The sequence below is a fragment of the Paramormyrops kingsleyae genome, chromosome 7 (genome assembly GCF_048594095.1).
Source record: "Paramormyrops kingsleyae isolate MSU_618 chromosome 7, PKINGS_0.4, whole genome shotgun sequence".
Taxonomy (NCBI): domain Eukaryota; kingdom Metazoa; phylum Chordata; class Actinopteri; order Osteoglossiformes; family Mormyridae; genus Paramormyrops; species Paramormyrops kingsleyae.
This window is the reverse complement of record NC_132803.1, coordinates 25,912,459-25,938,108: the sequence shown is the minus strand read 5'-3', so window position 1 is coordinate 25,938,108 and position 25,650 is coordinate 25,912,459. Positions and strand designations below refer to the sequence as shown.

Sequence of the window (25,650 nt, the reverse complement as noted above, 5' to 3'; positions counted from 1 at the left end):
AGGTGAAGGGACACGCTTACGCCTCTTCCCCCCTCCCTCCTGCCTGACCGCCCCCACTACCAGCACCGACAGCACAAGCGTCACGCCGAGGCATTCATTTATCAACTATGTTGTACGAAGTGCGGATTAACTTTGTTGAAAAAAAAAATAGCTGACTAAATTTTTACGACTGTGAAACGGTTGTTAAACTACGCCTGATGAAATGAGAATGGAAAGAGAAGCGCTGCGTCCGCGGCACTAACAAAAACCTGCAATGCAACGCTGACTCAAAGGGTCGCGAAAGCAAGTTAATCGTCTGAATTCGTCCAAGATAACGCAGAACTGTCACGTTTTATCAAATTATTTGTTTGACTGAACACTTAAGTAACAGGATTAAAGATTTTAACTGTATGTTATACAAAAGAATTTCACTGCAGTATAACAAAAAAACGTGTCAAATGCTCGATATATATTATTTTTTTGTTGGGTCACGACCATAATCTAGATACTATGCGCTTCAGGAAATTCACAGGTGCAAATTTATGCTTCGTTGGAAATCATAGTTTAAAATGGTATTCAACATTTTATTTGGTTTCCAGGTTTGTTAACACATTTCCCCATGCAGTCCTCCACACAAATGGTAAATGCTGCATGAAAAACATCAAGCCACACTAAAAATTCCAATTTAATTGTTTTAATTATATGGTTCCCGGGCTGATTTCAAATGCTTTGAATGGCTTTAAATTTTAAACTGTTTCAGAGACAAATGTATTGTAGCGTAGCAGCTTTGTAAATGAGTCACACTGAATCTTCTCCCAATAATTCCATAACAATTATCGTCATGTAGCTGCTTTCACATTTCATTTGAGTACGATCCTCAATATTACCGTAAGATTATAAAAAATCTAAGGTGCAAGTAATGAAATCCTAAGGATATTACAAGTGGAACCAAATGAGATAAAGGTATTTCAACTGGTTCAGTGTTTCACAATGTGACAATTATGGGCAGACATGACATTCACCTAGGCGTTTCGCAAGGGCATGGAGCTCTGATTGATTATTATAGATTTAAACCCGTAAAATCCAAGTTGAGTGATTTTAAAAGAAGCACATTGACATTGTTTTATGTTGCATTTCTGGATTAAGAAGGGATTGCTGGTATCTGCATTGAGGGTACCGCGCACCCCTGCTGAGGACTGGATGGAAATGTGATGTGCTGCAGACTTGAGAGAAGGTGACTTTCCATGTCTTACCTAAAATCGCTGTAGGGATGAATGATCCAGTATCCGGCCGTTTGCACCCTTTCTTGCTCTTTCTCCACGGCTTTCTGGCTCCCGAACATACGCAGGGAGAACTTATTAACCCCGGGCTGCATCATAGCCCCAAACTGTCGCTGCATGAAGCCGTGTTGCCTCGACGTCCCTTCCAAATCTTCAAAGCCCACCATGGCTTCTTCCCTGTCCCCCTTAAAGCCCACCGAATTGGCGTGCTCTTTCATGTTTTGGCTCCCCGTGTTATTCTTCTGTATCGAGTCTTGCCTCTGGAAAACATTATTCCCGTCCGCTTTCTCGTCCTTGTTGCTGGAGATGGAATTGGATTTGTCTTCCATGTTTTCACGACCTGCCGACTCCCGGCTCCTGGTTCTGCGAAAAACTCGAGAGGAGCCGCTGCGAGCGATCGCGTTTCATTTGATGTCCTTCAGCTTTGCTCGGCTTCCCTGCCTCTATTTTTTTGCGAATGCAAACTGAGACAAGGGGGCTCTGGTGGATCTGTCAGATCAGCTTTCTTGGGTTACCGCCATCTACTGTTAGCATTTTACAACCTGACCCCCCGTGCATTGCGGTTTCTCTGCCAGGCAGGCGCTAGCGGGCTCTTGCGTTTCATTTCCATAAAACGTCTTATGCTATAACAGTCTCCCTATGACCAGGATTAGAGGCTGGAAGACTGATGGATGTTACATATGAATAGAGCGCAGTAAAATGAATCCGGTGTGACAGAAGACAAAGGCCAATGATTGAATCAAGATGAAAAGGACGAGGTAGTGTAGGACGTTGAAAGTTTTTACTATTCCAGAAAAAATAAAGAAAATGATGTTCTGTTAAAACAATATAAATATATTTTCTATAGTTTATGTATTTTTTAGCTTCATTAAAAATCAGTGTTGAATACAGGATACACTTAAGACAGCACTTAAGACAGTTTCTAAAGAAGTTGGGACACCGTGTGAAATGTAAATAAAAACAGAGTGCAATGATTTGCAAGCCATATAAATCCATAATTAATTGAAAATAGAACAAAGACAACATATCTGAGAAATATTCTTGTTTTATGACAAATATACGCTCAATTTGAATTGGGACAGGGGCAACGAAAGACTGGAAATGTTATGTAATACTAAAATAAAACACCTGGTTGAATGTCTCACAACCAATTAAGTTAATTCTCAACAGGTCAGTAAGATGATTGTATAAAAAGAGTCTCCCAGAGAGGCAGAGTCTCTGTGCAGTGAAGATGGGGAGAGTCTCTGTGCAGTGAAGATGGGGAGATGTTCACCACTCTGTGAAGGACTCATGGGCAAATAGTGCAACAATGTAAGAATAATGTTCCACAGCATAAAATTGCAAAATAATTATCATTAAAACAGATACTATTCTATACCAGAAATCACTGCATGGGCTCAGGAACACTCCAAAAACCATTGTCTGTAAACACTGCATCTGCAGATGCAGAATGAAATGTTACCATGCAAAGAAGAAACCATATCTAAACGTGATCCAGAAACTCCGGGCTCGACTGAGGCAAAATGGAAAACTGTTCTGTGGTCTGACGAATCAAAATTTCAGATTTTGGATATCATGGACGCAGTGTCCGCCTGGCTAAAGAGGAGAGGGTCCATCCAGCTTGTTATCAGTTCACAGCTCAATTACCAGCATTCATGATGGTATGGGGGTGCATTAGTGCCCATGGCTTGGGTAGCTCGCACATCTGGGAAGGTCCCGTTAGTGCTGAATGATACATACAAGTTATGGAGAAACATATGCTGTTATCCAGACAACGTCTTTTTCAGAGAAGGCCTTGTATATTTCAGCAAGGCAATACCAAACTGCATCCTGGACCTATTAGAATAGTATAGCTCTGAGTAGAAGAGTCTGGGTGCTAGACTGGCCTGCCTGTAGTCCGGACCTGTCAGCCACTGAAAACATTTGGTGCATGAAATGAAAAATACAACGAAGGAGATATCTAACTGTTCAGCAGTTGAAATTCTGTATCAGGCAAGAATGGGACAAAATTTCACTTTGAAAATTCCAGCAACTGGTTTCTTCAGTCCCCAAACATTTACACAGTGTTGTTAAAAATAGAGGTGATGCAACACAGTGGTAAACATGCCTCTGCCCCAACTTTTTTTAAATGTGTTACTGGCATGAAATTCAAATTGAGCATATATTTCTCATAAAACAATTAATTTTTCTCAGTTTCAATATTTTATGTTGTCTTTGTTATTTTTTCTCAATAAAAAATGGGTCTGTATAATTTGCGAATCATTGCATTCTGTTTTTATTTACATTTTACACAACATCCCAAAATTTTTTGATTAATCTCTCATTTATTTAACATGTACGCGTTGATATTAGCAGTGTTTAAAGTAATGTTTTTATTGATGCAATAAACTGTGCAAAATTGTTTACTGTGATGAAATTAAATCTGGGTTGTTAAGGAATGGGCAATCCATCTTCCATAACTGGTTATCCCATTACGGGGTCACGGTGACCCTTGAGCTTATCCTAGGAAGCAGGGGGCCCGAGGCAGGGGACACCTTGGCTGGGATGCACACTCCATCGCAGGGCATGCAGTCTCACACGTAGGCAATTTACAGTAATCAGTTCCAGGCCTGTACCCAGAAATAAATTATGTTCACCTTTGGTTAACACACAAGGCCAGAAGCTGGACTCAAACCCCATCCCGTCTCCATAGGTCCTGTAGTCTATAGATACTGTTTACAGTGTTGCCCAGTAACCAGTAATTAGCAAACTATTTAATTCAATCAGCTGCCATATTTCAGTATTAGCATTTTATTATTTCACACAGACATATACAGTATATATACAGACGCTCCCCGGGTTACGATGGGGTTACATTCACATAATCTTAAAGCAAAAAATATAGTAAGGTAAAAATGCATTTTAGTACAGTACACCTAACCTAAGAAACATCATAGCCTAGCTTAGCCTAACTTAAACATGCTTAAAACACTTATGCTAGCCTATAGATGGGCAAAATCATTACCACTAAGCGTATTTTATATCAAAGTGTTTAATATCTCATGTAATTTATTGAATAATGTACTGAAAGATAAAATAGGATGGAACTTGAATACCCATTGTAATGTCGAAATATCGTTACACAGATCATCGTAACCAGGGAGCGGCTGTGTATGTTTACATAAGTATTAAAAGCTGCAGATTCAATCAGCCTGACAATATCGATAGTCTGACTAACTATTGCTCTTAGATTAGATGAGATTACATTAGATAAACTTTATTGACCCAAGGGGGTAATTCTGGGATTTTCTTACATAATCGCCTATGGCTTACTCACTGGGGGCTTTGGGTGGGGATGCTGTAAAGCGCTTTGAGACAATGTAATGTTGTGATAACGCACTAAACAAAAATACATTTGTTTGTTTGTTTGTAATCAAATATGAGGTAACAGTAATTGGTAAAACACTGAAACACTCTTAATCAAGGACTAATAGGACTGCCGTAATAAAAAGTTATAGGCCTCAGGTAAACATGAGGCATTGTTACATTAAAAAGCTCTTAAATCACAAAATGTGATTAAAATTAAAATCCTTCTAAGAACTACTTAAAAGGCTCATGGGACTATTCATGTGGCAAGGTATATCCTTGTTTTATCAGGTAATTGAAAGACCAGCATCCCCTGGTATGGCAGACATTTTTCTAACCCAAATAACACAGCTTGTCTCCTGGTGATCACTTAAGCAGAGTATAACCATGTGACATGGCAATGTAGTGCCACACAGACACACTCGGAAATGTGTCAGAGGACATTTTTGCCCATTCATCCAGAAGAGCATTTCTGAGGTCAGGCACTGATGTTAGACGTAAAGGTTTGGCTCCCAATTTCCATTGTAGTTCGTCCCAAAGGTGTTGAGGTCAGGGCCAAGTCAAGTTCTTCCACACCAAACTCACCCAACCATATCTTCATAGACCTTGGTTTGTGCACTGGGGCACAGTCATGCTGGAACAGAAAAGGGCCTTCCCCAAACTGTTCCCACAAAGTTGGATGCATAGGATTGTCCAAAATGTTTTGGTATGTTGAAGCATTGAGAGATCCCTTCACTGGAACCAAGGGGCCTAAACCCAACCGCTGAAAAACAACCCCATACCATTATCCCTCCTCCTCCAAACTTTTCAGTTGGCACAATGCAGTCATGCAGGTAATGTTCTCAGGTAATGCCAGACCCAGACTCATCCATCAGACTGCCAGACAGAGAAGTGTGATTCATCACTCCACAGAACACGTTTCCACTGCTCCACAGTCCAGTGACAGCATGCTTTACATCACTCCAGCTGATGATTGGCATCACGCTTGGTGATGTTGGTTTTGCATGCAGCTGCTCAGCCATGGAAGCCCAATCCATGAAGCTCCCGGCGCACAGTTTTTGTGCTGGGGGGTAATTCAAGAGGAAGTTTGAAACTCTGCAGCTATTACAGTAAGTCAACAGTGCGCTGACAACTTTTATGCACTATGCACCTCAGCACTCGACGACCCCGCTCTGTGACTTTACATGGTCTGCCATTTTGTGGCTGAGTTTCTGTTGATCATAAATGCTTGCACTTTGCAATCATACCTCTTACAGCTGACCCAGAATATCTAGCAGGGAAGAAATTTCACAAACTGACTTATTGCAAAGGTGGCATCCTATGACAGCACCATGCTTGAATTCACTGAGCTTTTCAGAATGACCCATTCTTTCAGAAATGTTTATAAACCAGACTGCATGGCTAAGTGCTTGATTTTATACACCTGTGGCAATTAGTCAGAATGAAAACACCTGAATTCAATGATTCAATGATGAGAGGTGTGTCCCAATACATTTGTCCATATAGTCTAACTATAGTAATATAATATGTTAAATAAATATGGCCCTTTTTAATCTGCTGTGTTGTCTTTCTTAATCCCTAGTTTGCTGGAGTCTCATGCCTAGTTGCTTTTTTCCTGATTTCCTTCTCCTCTTTAGATTTCTTATTCCCGACATGTGGTCGGTTCCTGACTTCTGGTTCTTGTCCAGTGTGTTCACCTATCTTCAGTCCTGCACACTGTGTCCTATGTCTGCAGCAGGAAACCGGAGTATCCAGAACAACTTAACTCAACACAGTAAAGTTGAGTCTCTGTGCCTGTGACCAGAAGATTGCTGGTTTCAACCCCGACTTTGGCAAAGCAGTCGCATGTCTGTGGGCCCCCGAGCAAGGCCCTTAACCCCCAGCTCCAGGGGTGCTGAGCCTGTGCTGTGACCCCAAGCTATGGAGAGCAAGATGGGGTAGGCAAGGAGAATAATTCTATGTACTTCTGCCAATAGGAAAAAGAGGATTTGTCATTCACACAGCACTGGATTCAAACCCTCAACCCTGGAGTTGTCCAGCTACAGTACCACCAATGGATGTGAAAAATTTTAATGTTGTCTAAAAGGTAAGCAGTTTATATGACTTAATATACAACTCTTTTTCTCATAAGACAAACATTTAAAGAAAGGTCACTACTGCATAGTGCTTTCCTTTTACTATGCAGCTGTGGCTTTTTGCATCACAAATAGGTTTAAAAATTCTTTCCAATGCTTTTTAAAGCTTGGGTGTTTTTTTCTGAAAAAGTAACCTTTAAGTTTTGAAAACATTGTTTTATTTTTCTTTTCTTTCCAAAGCGTGTAGGCAGTTTGGACCCCGCACTGGCTCTTCACCCCTCCATGGCTGTGGGTTTGAATCCCGCCTCTGCTCTTTGTGTGTGAGTGTACAGTCCACATGTATGTTGTGTGGGGATTCCTCTTGCTGATATACAGCTGGCTTTACTTTTCTGGGCCTCCATCCAAGTTATACCTGCATCTCATGTCCTTTGTCTCCTGTAATAGGCTCCATGCCCCGGCTGCAGCTCATATATGTTAACGTGTATATATGATTTCTATTTAAAATCAGCTGATACAAAATTGTTATTCCTGCTAATTTTCTATCTACTGTACAATGCTAGAAGATATCCCCTGTCATCTTTGGTCCACAATGTAATGGCATTCTATGCATTTTTGGTAACCACTTGTCCTATTGAAAGTCATGGGGGGGGGGGGGGAGCGACTACAGGCACAAGGCAGGGAACAACCCAGGATGGGGCACCACCTCATTGCAGGGCACACTCACACCATTCAGTTACACAAGCACACCTACAGGCAAGTTGGTAACTCCATTTAACCTCAGTATGTTTTTGGACTGTGGGGGGGGGGGGCAGAGTACCTAGAGGAAACCCCACAACGAGACGGGGCGAACATGCAACCTACACACATGGAGCCATGTTGGAGACTCAAACCCTGGTCTCAGAGGTATGAGGCAACAGTGCTAACTATTGCACAACCATGCCAGTGGTTAGCATCCTCGTTTAGCGCTGTGGTTTGAATTGTGCTCTGTGTAAATGATAATAACATTCCACATCGTTAAAGCCTAAAAATGCAATGAGCAATACTGTGCATCACATCGTTGACATTAATGAGGGAATTAAAGAGCAGGAGGTAGTGGGAGTTGCGCAGTATGTAATCCACACAGCCACACAAACTAAGGGTTAGGTAAACAGGTACAATTATCTGTGGGTAAGTGAGACCCCTTGAAGGGCAGGTGGCTGTGGTAGTGGACCTGACAGTGTGGGTCTGAATGTCCTGTTGGTGATGTCCCAGCAAGAGCCATGAAGAGCTGTTTCGATAAAGATGGATTAATTCCGCAATGAGGAAAACGGTCACCTGGGCTGCCTGATAACGAGTTCCCTGGGACGCCCATGTGATCTGTGAGAAGTGTACGCTGATAAGAAAGGTGTGGAATATCTCATGCGTACTACAGAAGACCTCAGCTTTTCAGTAATCATTCATGTCATGAACGCACACAATAGCAAAATCCCGTAGTTCCTTGGAACATTTTTTTCTGCAAAAATCTATTAAGATTCTGATTATTTACAGAACGTCAGGGAAAACAAACAACTTTCTGTAAGCACATTACCCAGTGACAAGGCACCACCCTGAGAAACCTGGAATCTATGACATTCGGACTAAAAAAAGAAGAGGAAAGAGAAAACAACAACCAAAAGAGAACTATGTCGCATGGCTTTCTTAGGAAATTTCAGCATTACCTGAGAGAGCAAAAATGACACCGTTTTCTGCAGTCATCAGCAGAAAGTTGAGAAGGCTATCTAGAGGTTTAAGAAGGTGAAATAAAGTGGTTATTGGGTGAAATTGAGAAAAGAAATGTTATTACCTCAAAAACCTTTATAATTACGTATAATTATACTCAGTATAAAGAGTAGATGTCACTTTAGATGAGAAAACAGGACATTTGCATACATGTATCGGAACATAATTTAATAAGGATTTTTCACATGAAAATTTTACTCTAGTGGCTGGATGTCAATGTGTGCAACCTGTCACATCTGATTTAAAAAAATAATGTGTTCCTTTTTTGCTTTTATTCTCATGAATAGTGGAACAATCCATGTAGGAGTAACTGACAACCTTATTAAGTGCAATGTAATGATTGTGTGGATTTTGGTTTAGGATTTTGATGGGCATTATTTAGATGTCAAAGTAATTACTATGCAGTGTGCACAACAGTACTCGCCACTGTGCAATAATACCTTAATATTTTATACTCACATTTTCCTATTAATATAGTGTATTGTATATAGTCCCCCCCCCCCCGTAAGAAATCATGAGCTGTTTATATCTAATTAATTATGGCGGAGCTTAATGGAAAGTAGTCATTAATCGAATTATTAAAGTTAGTGTGTTTTTGAGCATCGTCATAAGCATTCATAGTAGTATTTTCTTTCTATTTATATATCTATGCAGGTGAGTAATCCCATTGTTTATTACATGGTACTTTTGCAAGACCTAGAGCTTCTCATGTATCTGAATCACTCTGAAACCCAACTAACACAACATTCACAGAAGACTTTGCTAAGAATATACCCTTTTCAGTTTATGTCATTCTGAATGTACTTTTCAGGTTCTTTTTAAAACTACTGAAGTATAAAATTGCCTTTCTCTATTTGAAAATGCTTAAAAACGAAAGTGTAGAATAATGTATCATTTAAATGGCACGCTGTCATAATAGCGATCAGTGAACATTAGAATGTAATTATAATTAGTTCATTAAACAGAATTAAAAAGTCCATTGAAAATCACAAAGCAGTAAATTGAATATTTTTTCAGGTATTTTAGTGACCGTGCATTGTCATGTGCGTATAATCTTGCCTTGTAATTTCCCATAATAGAATCAGCATATTTTGCATTTATGTTTAGAGTCTTTCCATTTTGTGTACGTCTGCACAAATACTATGCTCAACATAATTTTGTCAAGTGTCAGTCTCGGTGTCCACAAACCTCCAGGGTTGCGGCATTTGATGTAGCATCAACTCTCATCCCTTAATATAATGTTTTTTTTGTCCATCCAACTTCCAAAGGTTGACCCAAGAGGCCGAGCCCAGGCAACACAGGCTGGGGGCACCTTGGATGGGACATCAGTCCATCACAGGGCCCATATACTATAGGCCACCTGAAGACATTAATTATGTTTCCCTGGGCCCTGGACTGGAACACCCCTGTGGGGGGACCCAGACTGATATTGTACAAGGGGTCCCAGAATTCCTGCCTATGCCCCTTGATAGAGAGTCATGTAATTCATATTTGCAGTAATTGTGATGGATTGGCGCCCCATCCTGGTTGCTACCTACCTTGTGCCAGTTGCTTCTGGGATTGGCTCTGCACCCCTGCAACCCTGCATAGGACAAGTGAATACAGAAAATGGATAGATAGATGGATGAATGGATGGATGGACTGTCAGTCTCCTGCAGGACACTCACATGCACACATAATGATGAGCAATTTAGACAGACCAATAAATTCACTTAACTGCATGTCCTTGGACTATGGGATAAAACCTGCATAACATGGAGAGAACATGCAGATGCCCCAAGGTCAAACCCCTAAACCCCAAGGTGTGAACCCCATTGTCACCTTCCTTCATTTTTATTAACACAAATGAGGACCGGAAAGAGTCACTTGAGGTGGGATTTCCACTGTTACGTAGATTTCCACTGTTCCTCATTCCCAATGCATTTTTATTGGGGTGCTGTTTGTTGTTTTAGCCACTAACCCCAACAACAGGTTATACACAAATATAAATGTATTCTTTCAGTTTGACTGAAACAGTTTCTTCAGTTTCATGCATGTGTTTTACTCATCACATTCCCAGCATCATAATAAAAAAAAACACTTATTTGATCAATTCTTTTGTCAGCTGGTTCTGCTTTCTAGATCATTTCACAGAATTCTGCCATTGACAAAGTCAATAGAAATATTGTTTTGACTGCTCAAAAATCTATGTAAATGGGGTTAGCCCAGAGGATCAGGAGACTTAAACATAATAAGCTATTACACAGTTCTTGGTCCATAAGCTATAAAGCATAACAATACAATAACTAGGCCAATGTTGTGATTCATCACTGCCAAGCTGCAGGTGAAGCTGCAAGGAATCAATGTGAAAACAGAAGGGATTGTGTTTAGAAACAGAAGGTGTTGTGACTCTTAGAAACGCTGATAAAAATAGACATTTATCAATGGTATTTTTTTGTCATCTTAATAGTGGTCGTGTAAATTGGGCACGTAATCTCAGATGCAAAAAATGAATTATATCCGCCTTTGTGACACTAATTTAGGGTAAAATCAAAAAGTAATATTTGTGTTAAAGGCCAAGTAAAACACTATCTATATACTATAGAAAGATAACATCTTTGTTATTGTTAAAACAATTGTAATTTCATAGTAATGCTATTTTGCAGTACATTATGGAACTGAAAACATCAGTAACGCGTGACATCAGAAACAACCCATCGAGCAAGTGGTCATTGAATTTATTTTTAATCAAACACTCATTTCTTAGCAATACATTAATGAGCTGTAATTAATGATGAAAAGCTATAAGAAATAGCAATTTTGAAAAACTGTGCTTCGTTAGGGTCTAGGTGTGGATCCCCAGTTGCGGTCCTTGAAGGTCAGAATCCAGCATGGTTTGTAGATTTCCATACTCATCTTAATCACCTAATTAACAGGTTTAGTAGGTGTGTTTCAGCAAGGAAATCTGCAAACTGTTGGATTCTGGTCCTCCAAGACCGGAACTGGGGAGCTCTGGTTCAGGTAATTATTGACACACTTGTACTAAGTGCCCCTATAATTTTATTTAAATTTAAAATGATCATTTTAGTTATATGTTAACCAACCTGCAATCTGAATATACTATATTTAAAATGTGCAAACTATTATATATTTCACCTGTTACTGGTGATTTGAGGAGGCTAACAAACACTCCTAGGATGCATAGATAGCATATACACAGGAATGATGCATGCAAAATATGACCCCAATAAAACAATGAAAAAAGAGTAGCTTAGCTTGTTAAATTAATTCTTGTTGAGCTGGTTACCAGACATGTTCCTAAGGTTAAGTGCGATGAACTGAAAGCCAGATGGGGGAGCACCATGTGTTTTTTGGGGATTAGCTATGGATCACCACCATCAAAACTAGGAAGTTCTGGGTATTTCAATAATTCTCTGAGAAAGCTGCAAGGTCTGCAATTTTGTAAAAAATATTTCAGCATCCATTTGATTAATTAAAGTCAACATTTGGATAGAAAAATCACATAACCCAGGCTTTTGCAGGTGTGAATCATTGCTGAATAAGAACATTTCAGAAGTAGCTCAGTTCTTTTGATCCAGTTACCTGCAAACCCAGGTGATGTTACTTTCTACCTAAATCGTTACTTCAGTTAATCAAATGGTGGGTCAAAACGAAAGCTACAGACCCTGCTGGGTATTACTGGACATGCCTGGGTGCCTAATACCAATTTTAGGTTGATTCACAGAATCAACAGAAATATTTTTTTATTCTACAAATCATTTTTTATAAATGACAGTTAATAGTGTCCAAAGCCTACATTAATTACATGCACTTTCTTTTCTCATAGTTAATTTTCTCGAGAGTTTTTGAAAATAGTTTAGTGTAGTAGTCTCCTTTGAGCATTTTCCTATAGCAAGAGCAGAGCACCAAAAGCTACCAGGAAAGTATTATTTTACACTTTGAAGGATACATTAAAGTTTAGAGGGTAAGATCTTCTTTGAGTGATAGTGTCACACTCTAGAGCAGGGGTCCCCGATGATTCCGGTCCAGGTTCAGTTGTATTTTACAGTCTGCCAGTTTGTCAAAACATACTAAACAACTTGTTTATGGGACTTTTTAGAAATGGTGAGCATTAATCACTAAAACTGTTCTACTAGTCTGGTTTTTGCTCTGTATGCTTCTTCATGAAAAGAGGACAATTGACTGAACCTGCATTATTGTTACATAGACACTTCATGTGAAACAGTGTATATCTGTAAAAGCTATTGAATAATGTTTTATTATATAACTGTATGAGCCACTTGATACACTGATATTAACTCCATCTATGATTCAGAGTTTCCTATGATTCATTGTTTCCTTTACAGAACCCTCATGTTATATAATATTTTCTTTCAGTGACCCAACCTAACCAAACAACTGAAATGAGGCAGGATAGGTCAATTAAAAACTGTATCATTTCTGTTGCTTTAATTACTGGAAATTTAAAGTAGCTCTGTGTGCTAGAAAAGTGGATGTTTTAAATAATGTTTCAGATTCCAGGCCCATTATCATGCTGTTGGTATAGATGATTTTTAGATGCATTTTAATTACTCAAGGGCACAATATCAAGGACCATTGTAGAAGTAGCAGCCGTTTGATCACCAGAGAAATCGCAATCAACAAAGCAAAGCTGGTATCTTGTCCAGGTTGGTGTTCTTTTGAAAGAATGAATGTTAGATTTATATATAGCACTTTTCAAGACACAACGCTTTACTTCTGAGAAGTGTTTGTGTACGTCTGAGTATCTACCCTATGAGAGACTGGTACTCTGTCCATGGCGTCCCCTTGATGTCTCAGTATATCTGAGTATGTGCCCTATGAGAGACTGGTACTCTGTCCATGGCGTCCCCTTGATGTCTCAGTATGTCTGAGTATCTACCCTATGAGAGACTGGTACTCTGTCCATGGCGTCCCCTTGATGTCTCAGTATATCTGAGTATGTGCCCTATGAGAGACTGGTACTCTGTCCATGGCGTCCCCTTGATGTCTCAGTATATCTGAGTATGTGCCCTATGAGAGACTGGTACTCTGTCCATGGCGTCCCCTTGATGTCTCAGTATGTCTGAGTATCTACCCTATGAGAGACTGGTACTCTGTCCATGGCGTCTCTTTGATGTCTCAGTATGTCTGAGTATGTGCGCTATGAGAGACTGGTACTCTGTCCATGGCGTCCCCTTGATGTCTCAGTATGTCTGAGTACTGTATGTGCGCTATGAGAGACTGGTACTCTGTCCATGGCGTCCCCTTGATGTCTCAGTATGTCTGAGTATCTACCCTATGAGAGACTGGTACTCTGTCCATGGTGTCCCCTTGATGTCTCAGTATGTCTGAGTATGTGCGCTATGAGAGACTGGTACTCTGTCCATGGCGTCCCCTTGATGTCTCAGTATGTCTGAGTATCTACCCTATGAGAGACTGGTACTCTGTCCATGGCGTCCCCTTGATGTCTCAGTATGTCTGAGTATGTGCGCTATGAGAGACTGGTACTCTGTCCATGGCGTCCCCTTGATGTCTCAGTATATCTGAGTATGTGCCCTATGAGAGACTGGTACTCTGTCCATGGCGTCCCCCACATTGTGGCCTGTAGTTCCTGAGACAGGATCATCATACCACCGTTTCAGATTATTGAACTGAAAACGGACAGATGGAATTAGCTGATATTACCCCCCCCCCCCCCCCCCCCCCCCGTCCTCATATGCACTCCCTGCCCCCCAACTTGCTTCTGAAGGTTAATGTGTATGGTATGTCTATGGAAGATATTGAATCATCTGTTAAAATGTGTGCTGTTTTTAGCAGATATATATCAAAGTGAAAATAGAACATATACATTTTGTGAGACAGATAGTATATGATTTGGACTAAAGTAATATTAAAAGCAACATTTCTAGGAAAATACTTTTAAATTTTGCCACGTGGTACATTTCTAATGTTTTTCTCCAATTTTTAATTTTGCTGTATTAGGATAGAAACCAGAAATGTCTTTAATAAATTACCAACATAATCTGTACTTCAGTAAAATCCATATTACATTTTCTTACAGTTTTTCTCCATTGGTTTGGCTCATTTCTTGAAACAGAAATTACATTCTCAAAACTCTAAGATCATTTGGCAAAACACTCTTACAGTTTAGCACAACACTATAGCTCACCTGCAAAAGCTCATATCTCTTCCAAAACTGTTCACTCAGGCTTCAATCTAAATCCCTTTCTCATTTAAACAGTCAGTGTCTCCAAAATGGCAAAGATCCTTCTCAATAGCTTTGGCTCATTTCTCGACACAGATCGGACATTCTCATCATTCTTGGTGCTTTTGTCAAAATAAACCTGGATGGTTGATCACAACAACATGGTTCACCTGCAAAAGCTCATAGCTCTCCTAAAACAGTTCACTCATGTGTCAAAACTACATTTCTTTCTAATCTGCTTAGTCAGTGCCCCCAAAATGCATCGTCCCTTTGGCATTGTGTGAGTACTGCCATACAAAATGTTTAGATGTTTTGTCACTATGGCAGAGGACCAACAATATACAACAGAAAAGAGTAGCCTCCAAGGTTTGACATCACAGATTGCACTCACACTACCAAGGAAATTATAACCATTTTTTATTCACATGCAAAGAAAGTTTCATACATATGTAAAAAGAAAATGTACATTACAGTAATAAATTGTATAAACACAAAATCAAAAAACAAGGACTTATTCAGTGGTCGCTGTACTCATTCTCCCGCTCTTGTCCACTGTCTTCACCCTCCTGATTATTTACACGCTGTTGTCCGTCTGGCCACAGATTCTCGTCCACATCACAGCGGATACTTTCTCTTGCAATGCAACGAGGGAAGAAACGGTGTGCATGCCGCAACCATCCCCTGCATTGATCTCCTGTAATGTCGTCACATGCTGCGTCCATAGCATGGAGCAGGGACGGCTGATCCTGAGCATGATGCTCATACACTCTCCACCTCCAAGCAGAGAAAAACTGTCTATCGGATTGAGGAAAGGAGAGTAAGGTGGTAGGAACTCCATGACCATCCTTGGATGCGTTGCAAACCAGCCCCTAATGAGTGGGCTATGGTGGAAATTGACATTGTCCCACACAATTACATAAATGGGTAGGTGAGGCCCTATGAGACCTCTCTCATTTTCTGGGATAACATCGGTATAAAGGCGATCCAAGAAGATGAGGAGCTTGTGTGTGTTGTATGGGCCAAGACTGGGGATGTGAGTGGCCACACCATTCTCAGATATGGCAGCACACATTGTTAAATTGCCCCCTCGCTGGCCTGGGACATCCACCGTGGCCCGCTGACCAATGATGTTACGGCCACGTCTGCGGCCCTTGGCCAGGTTGAAATCAAATTTTCCAAGAAATTCATATATGATGTTCATGGTATTATGTTCTTGACTAATTTTGACATTTGAACAGACTATTGTGCATGTGATGACTTACACGATGAAATCATGCTGACATGTTTTGGAGAGAACAACCATTAGACTGAAAATCAGCTAATCAGTTTAGATCAGCAAGATCTATTTATTTGGAAAATGTGCTAAATGTGGGCTCATTGTGCTAACTGTAGCTACTTGTACATAATCATTTGAAAAAAAGCACAGAGTCACTTGAGACATGTACTAAAGCATTTGCAATTTGATGAAACCAATGAGAAATGACATTCTGTTGTGAACAATTGCAAGGTGGTTTGGAGATTTGTCCATGTTATTTTGAGAATGTCATCTCGGTTTCAAGAAATGAGCCAAACCAATGGAGAAAAACTGTAATTACCTCGCAGCCATTGTACAGGATCTTGATAGGATTCAGATTGAGATGCAGTACGGATATAATTTCATGCATTTGATGTTTCCCTTTATGTGACTACTGAGATTAAATGATACTGCTCTTTTCCCAGCTTATGAAAATTCCAAATACAAGGCATTTGTGGGGTTTATATTATGCAGGTGGGGTTTATATTATGCAGATGGGGTTTATATTAAGCATGTGGGGTTTATCTTATGCAGGTGGGGTTTATATTAAGCAGGTGGGGTTTATATTATGCAGGTGGGGTTTATATTATGCAGGTGGGGTTTATATTAAGCATGTGGGGTTTATATTATGCAGGTGGGGTTTATATTATGCAGGTGGGGTTTATATTATGCAGGTGGGGTTTATATTAAGCATGTGGGGTTTATATTATGCAGGTGGGGTTTATATTATGCAGGTGGGGTTTATATTAAGCATGTGGGGTTTATATTAAGCAGGTGGGGTTTATATTATGCAGGTGGGGTTTATATTAAGCATGTGGGGTTTATATTATGCAGGTGGGGTTTATATTAAGCATGTGGGGTTTATATTATGCAGGTGGGGTTTATATTATGCAGGTGGGGTTTATATTAAGCATGTGGGGTTTATATTATGCAGGTGGGGTTTATATTAAGCATGTGGGGTTTATATTATGCAGGTGGGGTTTATATTAAGCATGTGGGGTTTATATTATGCATGTGGGGTTTATATTAAGCATGTGGGGTTTATATTATGCAGGTGGGGTTTATATTATGCAGGTGGGGTTTATATTAAGCATGTGGGGTTTATATTATGCAGGAGGGGTTTATTTTAAGCATGTGGGGTTTATATTATGCAGGTGGGGTTTATATTATGCAGGTGGGGTTTATATTATGCATGTGGGGTTTATATTAAGCATGTGGGGTTTATATTATGCAGGTGGGGTTTATTTTAAGCATGTGGGGTTTATATTATGCAGGTGGGGTTTATATTAAGCATGTGGGGTTTATATTATGCAGGTGGGGTTTATTTTAAGCATGTGGGGTTTATATTATGCAGGTGGGGTTTATATTAAGCATGTGGGGTTTATATTATGCAGGTGGGGTTTATATTAAGCATGTGGGGTTTATATTATGCAGGTGGGGTTTATATTAAGCATGTGGGGTTTATATTAAGCATGTGGGGTTTATATTATGCATGTGGGGTTTATATTAAGCATGTGGGGTTTATATTATGCAGGTGGGGTTTATTTTAAGCATGTGGGGTTTATATTATGCAGGTGGGGTTTATATTAAGCATGTGGGGTTTATATTATGCAGGTGGGGTTTATATTAAGCATGTGGGGTTTATATTATGCAGGTGGGGTTTATATTAAGCATGTGGGGTTTATATTATGCATGTGGGGTTTATATTAAGCATGTGGGGTTTATATTATGCAGGTGGGGTTTATTTTAAGCATGTGGGGTTTATATTATGCAGGTGGGGTTTATATTAAGCATGTGGGGTTTATATTATGCAGGTGGGGTTTATTTTATGCATGTGGGGTTTATATTATGCAGGTGGGGTTTATATTATGCAGGTGGGGTTTATATTATGCAGGTGGGGTTTATATTATGCAGATGGGGTTTATATTAAGCATGTGGGGTTTATCTTATGCAGGTGGGGTTTATATTAAGCAGGTGGGGTTTATATTAAGCATGTGGGGTTTATATTATGCAGGTGGGGTTTATTTTAAGCATGTGGGGTTTATATTATGCAGGTGGGGTTTATATTATGCAGGTGGGGTTTATATTATGCAGGTGGGGTTTATATTAAGCATGTGGGGTTTATATTATGCAGGTGGGGTTTATATTATGCAGGTGGGGTTTATATTAAGCATGTGGGGTTTATATTAAGCAGGTGGGGTTTATATTATGCAGGTGGGGTTTATATTAAGCATGTGGGGTTTATATTATGCAGGTGGGGTTTATATTAAGCATGTGGGGTTTATATTATGCAGGTGGGGTTTATATTATGCAGGTGGGGTTTATATTAAGCATGTGGGGTTTATATTATGCAGGTGGGGTTTATATTAAGCATGTGGGGTTTATATTATGCAGGTGGGGTTTATATTAAGCATGTGGGGTTTATATTATGCATGTGGGGTTTATATTAAGCATGTGGGGTTTATATTATGCAGGTGGGGTTTATATTATGCAGGTGGGGTTTATATTAAGCATGTGGGGTTTATATTATGCAGGAGGGGTTTATTTTAAGCATGTGGGGTTTATATTATGCAGGTGGGGTTTATATTATGCAGGTGGGGTTTATATTATGCATGTGGGGTTTATATTAAGCATGTGGGGTTTATATTATGCAGGTGGGGTTTATTTTAAGCATGTGGGGTTTATATTATGCAGGTGGGGTTTATATTAAGCATGTGGGGTTTATATTATGCAGGTGGGGTTTATTTTAAGCATGTGGGGTTTATATTATGCAGGTGGGGTTTATATTAAGCATGTGGGGTTTATATTATGCAGGTGGGGTTTATATTAAGCATGTGGGGTTTATATTATGCAGGTGGGGTTTATATTAAGCATGTGGGGTTTATATTAAGCATGTGGGGTTTATATTATGCATGTGGGGTTTATATTAAGCATGTGGGGTTTATATTATGCAGGTGGGGTTTATTTTAAGCATGTGGGGTTTATATTATGCAGGTGGGGTTTATATTAAGCATGTGGGGTTTATATTATGCAGGTGGGGTTTATATTAAGCATGTGGGGTTTATATTATGCAGGTGGGGTTTATATTAAGCATGTGGGGTTTATATTATGCATGTGGGGTTTATATTAAGCATGTGGGGTTTATATTATGCAGGTGGGGTTTATTTTAAGCATGTGGGGTTTATATTATGCAGGTGGGGTTTATATTAAGCATGTGGGGTTTATATTATGCAGGTGGGGTTTATTTTAAGCATGTGGGGTTTATATTATGCAGGTGGGGTTTATATTATGCAGGTGGGGTTTATATTAAGCATGTGGGGTTTATATTAAGCATGTGGGGTTTATATTATGCAGGTGGGGTTTATATTAAGCATGTGGGGTTTATATTATGCATGTGGGGTTTATATTAAGCATGTGGGGTTTATATTATGCAGGTGGGGTTTATTTTAAGCATGTGGGGTTTATATTATGCAGGTGGGGTTTATATTATGCAGGTGGGGTTTATATTAAGCATGTGGGGTTTATATTAAGCATGTGGGGTTTATATTATGCATTTGGGGTTTATATTAAGCATGTGGGGTTTATATTATGCAGGTGGGGTTTATATTAAGCATGTGGGGTTTATATTATGCAGGTGGGGTTTATATTATGCAGGTGGGGTTTATATTAAGCATGTGGGGTTTATATTATGCATGTGGGGTTTATATTATGCATGTGGGGTTTATATTATGCAGGTGGGGTTTATATTATGCAGGTGGGGTTTATATTATGCAGGTGGGGTTTATATTAAGCAGGTGGGGTTTATATTATGCAGGTGGGGTTTATATTATGCATGTGGGGTTTATATTATGCAGGTGGGGTTTATATTATGCATGTGGGGTTTATATTATGCAGGTGGGGTTTATATTAAGCATTTATTGCATAACTGCAGTTTGTAGCTCCTGAAGCCATGTCCAAGCACACCGGTCCCTGCCGCACAAAAATACGAGACAAACCTGAAGCACACGCCCTGACTAAAGCAAAGGTACATTGGGACCTCGGATATTACTCTATTGTCTGGTATTGAGTCTGTTTGCCGTTGTAGTGGAGAGCTGGGGAGGGGGGGGGGTTGTTCCAGAAAGCATGATTTCTCAGTTAGCTGGGTTAACTTAAGCTAGAAGTCATGATTGTCTAATAAGAGTTTAAGCAAGCAGCATTCCTACGGGACCATGGGACTTCTAGCTTAAGTTAATCCAGCTAACTGAGAAATCTTGCTTTGTGGAACAACCCTGGTGTGACTTTGGTTGACATCTATTAGATTCTGACCTCTTGCCTGTTTGCAGTGTTGACTATGATTCCAACTTGGTATTTCTATAGGTCTGGATGGGTTTCTGAACTTGGCTTGTGTTTCCACCCTGATTTTGGGATTATGTTTCGGTATGTGACAATTCTGTGACTCATTAAGCCTGCTTTCACTGCATTTCATTATATGAAGGCTGTACTCATCCTCATCCTCATCATCTGCCGCTTGTCCGGGGTTCGGGTCGCGGGGGCAGCAGCTTCAGGAGAGGCACCCAGACCTCCCTCTCCCCAGCTACCTCTACCAGCTCCTCGGGGGGGACACCGAGGCGTTCCCAGGCCAGCCGAGAGATATAATCCCTCCAGCGAGTCCTGGGCCTGCCCCGGGGCCTCCTCCCTGTAGGACAGGCACGGAAAACCTCTCCGGGTAGCCGCCCAGGAGGCATCCGCACCAGATGTCCAAACCACCACGTCCTTTCGACGTGAAGAAGCAGCGGTTCTACTCTGAGGCCCTCCCGGATATCCGAACTTCTCACCCTATCCCTAAGGGAAAGCCCAGACACCCTGCGGAGAAACCTCATTTCGGCCGCCTGTATTCGCGATCTCGTTCTTTCGGTCATTACCTATAGCTCATGACCATAGGTGAGGGTAGGGACAAAGATGGACCAATAGATCGAGAGCTTGGCTTTTTGGCTCAGTTCTTTCTTAGCCACGACGGACCGGTTAAGCGCCTGCAGAACTGCAGACGCCACTCCGATTCGTCTATCCGGCTCCCGATCTCGCCTACCCTCACTCGTGAACAAGACCCCGAGATACTTAAACTCCTCCACTTGAGGACCCGAAGAGGGCAAACCACCCTACCAGGGGCTATTGCCCCCGACAACATAGCCCCCAGGTTCACGGAGGCACGCAAACCCCTCCACCACGATAAGGTGGCAATCCAAGGAGGAGCCAGTTTTGTCAGCCGGGGGGCTGAAGGCTATACTGTATTTCCTAAATTTGAGATTTTTTTAAAATCACATGACAAAAAAATTACAGGATTCTTGTTTAGGAATACATTGTTTTTTCACTTGACTCTTGACATTTCCAAAGAATGATTTCTGACAGCTCATCAAGGTGCCACCTCAAATCAATGGCATCACCTAATTACAATAACATACAGCTAACTTTTCTATTGTATTAAAAAAAACAAATGGGAGAATACAGTGGTACCTCACTTTTCGAACTCATTAGAACTCGAATTTCTTAAAAGTCGAACCAATCAGTTCGAAAAAAAAAATGATCGAGAATTAGATCTGAATCTCAGAAGTCGAACCGTGAACGCCGACCTAAGATAACTTGTACGCGCGTGGAAATGAGTCACGCGGCACGTATCACAGCGGAAACAAAGGGTATAATGCTTCAGTCTCAGCCTCGCATTCGCTGTGATAGCATTGTTTGCTGGTGATAGTGCTTTTTAAATTGAAAATACTGTATCAGGTAATACACTGTATTTTATATCATTTTGGTAGCCATTGCTCACCAGAAAGTTAATTACGCAATAGTTGTACAAATGTTGCAACCTAAAGTTTGCGATTTACAAACAAATGAACGAATACAGAGTGATACTAAAAATAAACAATGGACCGCATGGCATAGTCTAGTGTTGGCACACGGGGATTCCACAGGGGGCGTGGCACACGGAAGGAGCGGACGATTGGGGCAGGACAGGGGTAGTGTTGGGGTACATTTTTTATCGTTTTGGAAGCCATTAAGAAAAAGATACTCTTCTTGTTTTATCCTGGTCATTTTGTGTTTAAATGCTAAAAAAAACACGTTTAGGTGTAATGTTTTGGGGCCAGGAACCAATTAATTGGTTTTCAATTATCTCTTATGGGGAAAATTCGATCAGAACTCTTTGGGATTCAAACCCGAGTTCTGAACAGATTAAATTCGAGTTCTGAGGTACCACTGCATATGTATCCACTTTACCATGTATAGGCTACCATGAACCTGTACAATTTTAGGTTAAACTAAAATGTAGATGTTCACCTTTCCAACCCAAACAGTCATGTTTTTCATGGAATGTTACATCCCGTTTATTTTTGTACTTTATGCATCTTGCATCTGTCATGTGCAGCTGCTCCAGCCCACAGAGTCCGAGCCCGACAGTTTGCAGCTTTTGTTTATGTACCATGGATTAACATACTGGTGAATCATTTGTGCACAATCAATTATTGCAAAATAATGGGACATTGTTTACACAGTGCACTCTTCATGCCAATCCCTGGCTGAAAGGCAGGCCCCTCTATAGGCGGTTATTGGAATATCATATTCAAATGTAGGTGCAAATTGAGTCTTGCATTGAAGATGAACTTGCAGATTCGATGAAATGCTATAGTATTCTCTCCCAAAACTGTTGGCATCAACAATATTTCTTGGCTGCTCTGACAGCTCTGTTGAACTTGGCAATTTAAATATTTTTACCCAGCCATGAACCTGCTTATTCTCCTGAGCAATGTACCTTGCTTAATATGGCTATAGCACTTCCCCCAGGGGTTAAACTTACTTCCAGTTTCCAAGTCCATGTGTTTAAAAACTACCTTCCTCTGACATTCAATGTTTTCAAAATGCAATTAGCAAACAGCAACTACCACATTATGGAATCAATAATACAACTGCTGTAAACCAGGTTTTCATCACGGAAAACGTAATAGACTACAAATCTGAGATAGACTAGATGGGACAACAAATTATAACCAATAATGTAAGCGTTTTGTGATTTATTACATAACATCGAACAACTGTAGATGTCACTAGGTGTCCTCCAGGGTAATGGCTTGATTTCTGTATTGCATGTGTGCTTAGATATCTTGCTTGTGCTTGCGTGGGTTTTCTCTTAACCTCCCCCCACCCCCCCCCCCAAACCTACAGGTTAGGTGAACTGGTTTCTAAACTGCATGTGCCCTGTGATAGACATGCCTTCAAGGTGAACTCTGCTCTGTGGTTTCTAGAATATTCTCTCTCTTAGCCCAATCCTGCACTGAATAAGTAATTATGAATGGATGTACAAACCGATATTTTGAACCTTAGTTCCAGCTTAGTTGTGTGCATCATAACAATCAGCAATAATTTGCCCAATAATAGTGCGATGATGGCAGCTGTGGCAAAAATGACTTTGGTTATGGTTAAATACCCCTTTTCTCCATTCATTCAGGGCACACGGAACAAGGCTTTGTTCTGCAAAAATTACCTGCTCAGCATACAATATTATTGCTGTGCACAAGAAAAGTGACCTACTCCAAAACGAGAAGTATTACTCTCTTCTCCTTGAAACCGACAGAACACAATGCCCTTAACTTATTCAGCTGGAAAAGGCAGAAATTTTGATTTCATTACTGTACTGAAAAGCACATAATCGATAATTTATCTAAAATTTATGCACTTCTGCTGCTGGAACACTTTTCAGGCATAAGAATGTCTTTGGAAATGTGTTCAAAACAAAAAAAAAAAAATGCTTCTCATTCTTGGCAGCATAATAATACTATTTAAGGAAAATTTGTATATATAATTTCATATCACATATTATATATTTGATATTTGTATAATTAAAACATAATGTTTATTACCTCCGTCCTATATACAAATTCTTGCACAATATTTTCGTCATAGCCTAGAAGGCAATATTTCAGAAGGATTTATGATGTATCTGCTGGTACCTTGGTATCTATGCTATTAATCATACTGTTCTAGTACCGTGTGCGTAATTTAAATTCTGCACAGTCAACAGAAAGAATTTTTACAGCTATTTCCATGATGTCCTAATTCTTGTCAGGAAGTCCTTCTTAAAGCAACTTGCATATTTAATCACCGGCAAAATGAAAGTGAAATTATAATATATATATACTTTGTATATATATATTCTCCCCGTTAAATAAGACGTACAGTTCATGTAAGTACTTGACAGGTGTTTTTACAGGTGGAGTGTGACACTAGCAGGATTCCACTGAATCATTCCGAATCGTGATATATGGGTCTCTTATTAGTGGGTGGTATTGAATGCCTTGAAACATATTTTTAAAAATGGTAAAAAAAAAAAACATTGTATTGTATATTGTAAAATGTGGATGGTGTTGGTCAGGGAGAGGCATTAACGTGCCCCAGATCCGGGCGGTGGCATGTTAAAACCCATTTGTTCACTTCACCTTTGACCTGTTGCTGATGTGTCTCTCTGTTGATGCTATTGATATGTTTTCTTCTCCCATTTATGCTTCCTGTATCCTAGAGTCTGCTAAACTTTGCTTCTCTGCAGAGATGCTCTCCTTGCATAACTGTGTTATTTCTCAAGCCCTACATGAACACCGTCTCGTTAAAATTAGGCTTGTAGCTTCTCACTGCTTTCGGCGGCACACTGCTTCGAGCCATAAATGGTAACTGGGCGCCACCTTGAATGGCTGGTGTAACCATTCACACTCTATGCTATTCTGAACATCTGGAGACACACAGAACCCTAAGACATAAATAATAATGTAGTTGCCCAACTTGTTGCATCGCTAATAATTACTGCGAACCTTAGTTGAATATGGTGGTGGTTCGAGATGTTTGACAATGCTAGCTCATTATCAAACATTGTATAACATAAGGCTAAATGGGGAATGAAACAGCATCGAAATTCTACCTTGAAAAATAACATTGCACATAACAGTTGCCCTGGTTTTAAACCAACGATATTTGATACAAGTCAGGTGTATCTCCATTAAGGATGAGTCAGTCATCTTAGCGTGCCAAGTTGTTTTTGTGAGTGGTAGGCTACAGCCCCCAGACAGCAAAACGAACATTTATGATGGAAAATTAAAGCAGGTAAATGCCACCAGAATGTAAATGTTAGTACTATTACATAATTTTCAGCATACATAGAAAAATTGCTTCAGAAATACTTATTAAACATTTTCGAGATAATTAAGAACAATTTTTAAAGACATACAGATTTGGTTTCTTATTAGCCACAGAATTTATAATGTGCAAAATTTGCCCTTCAGATGAGAGCTTCTCAGATCAGTATTAAATGAGTATTCTTTCCTTTTCTATTTGGCAAGAGTGACATAGGTCAAATTACAGGGGAGTGTCAGGTGACCTGAATGAACTTGTAAGCACATACCTCTATTGTGATAATGAGACATAACACAGAGAAACCCAATAGTAACCACTGGTGCCAGAGTCCATGGTCCCCTGCTCAATAGCTTAGATTTCTATGAAAAGGCATGACATCTGTGAAACAATAATGTGGGAACTGCTAAGTCCCTTGTCAGTTTCCCTGCATATGTAGTGCAAAAATAAATTAACATATTTCCAAATACAGACACATTTATACAAGACCGACACACCAGATGGAAAAGGACTTTAAATTTAAGCAACTAAATTACAAATGCAGCTACAATGGCGAGCCATATTATGTTG

At 40.0% G+C, this 25,650-nt stretch overlaps 1 protein-coding gene across 1 annotated transcript in view; it reads right to left on the bottom strand.

Annotated features, from left to right (window-relative positions):
- hcn1 (hyperpolarization activated cyclic nucleotide-gated potassium channel 1) overlaps positions 1-1,907 on the bottom strand; it is a 58,779-nt gene extending 56,872 nt beyond the window's left edge. The window contains exon 1 of the mRNA XM_072714625.1: positions 1,233-1,907. Coding sequence (XP_072570726.1) covers positions 1,233-1,588 — 356 coding nt within the window. The 5' untranslated portion in view covers positions 1,589-1,907. The remainder of the gene's footprint in view (positions 1-1,232) is intronic.
- Positions 1,908-25,650: the final 23,743 nt, after the last annotated feature.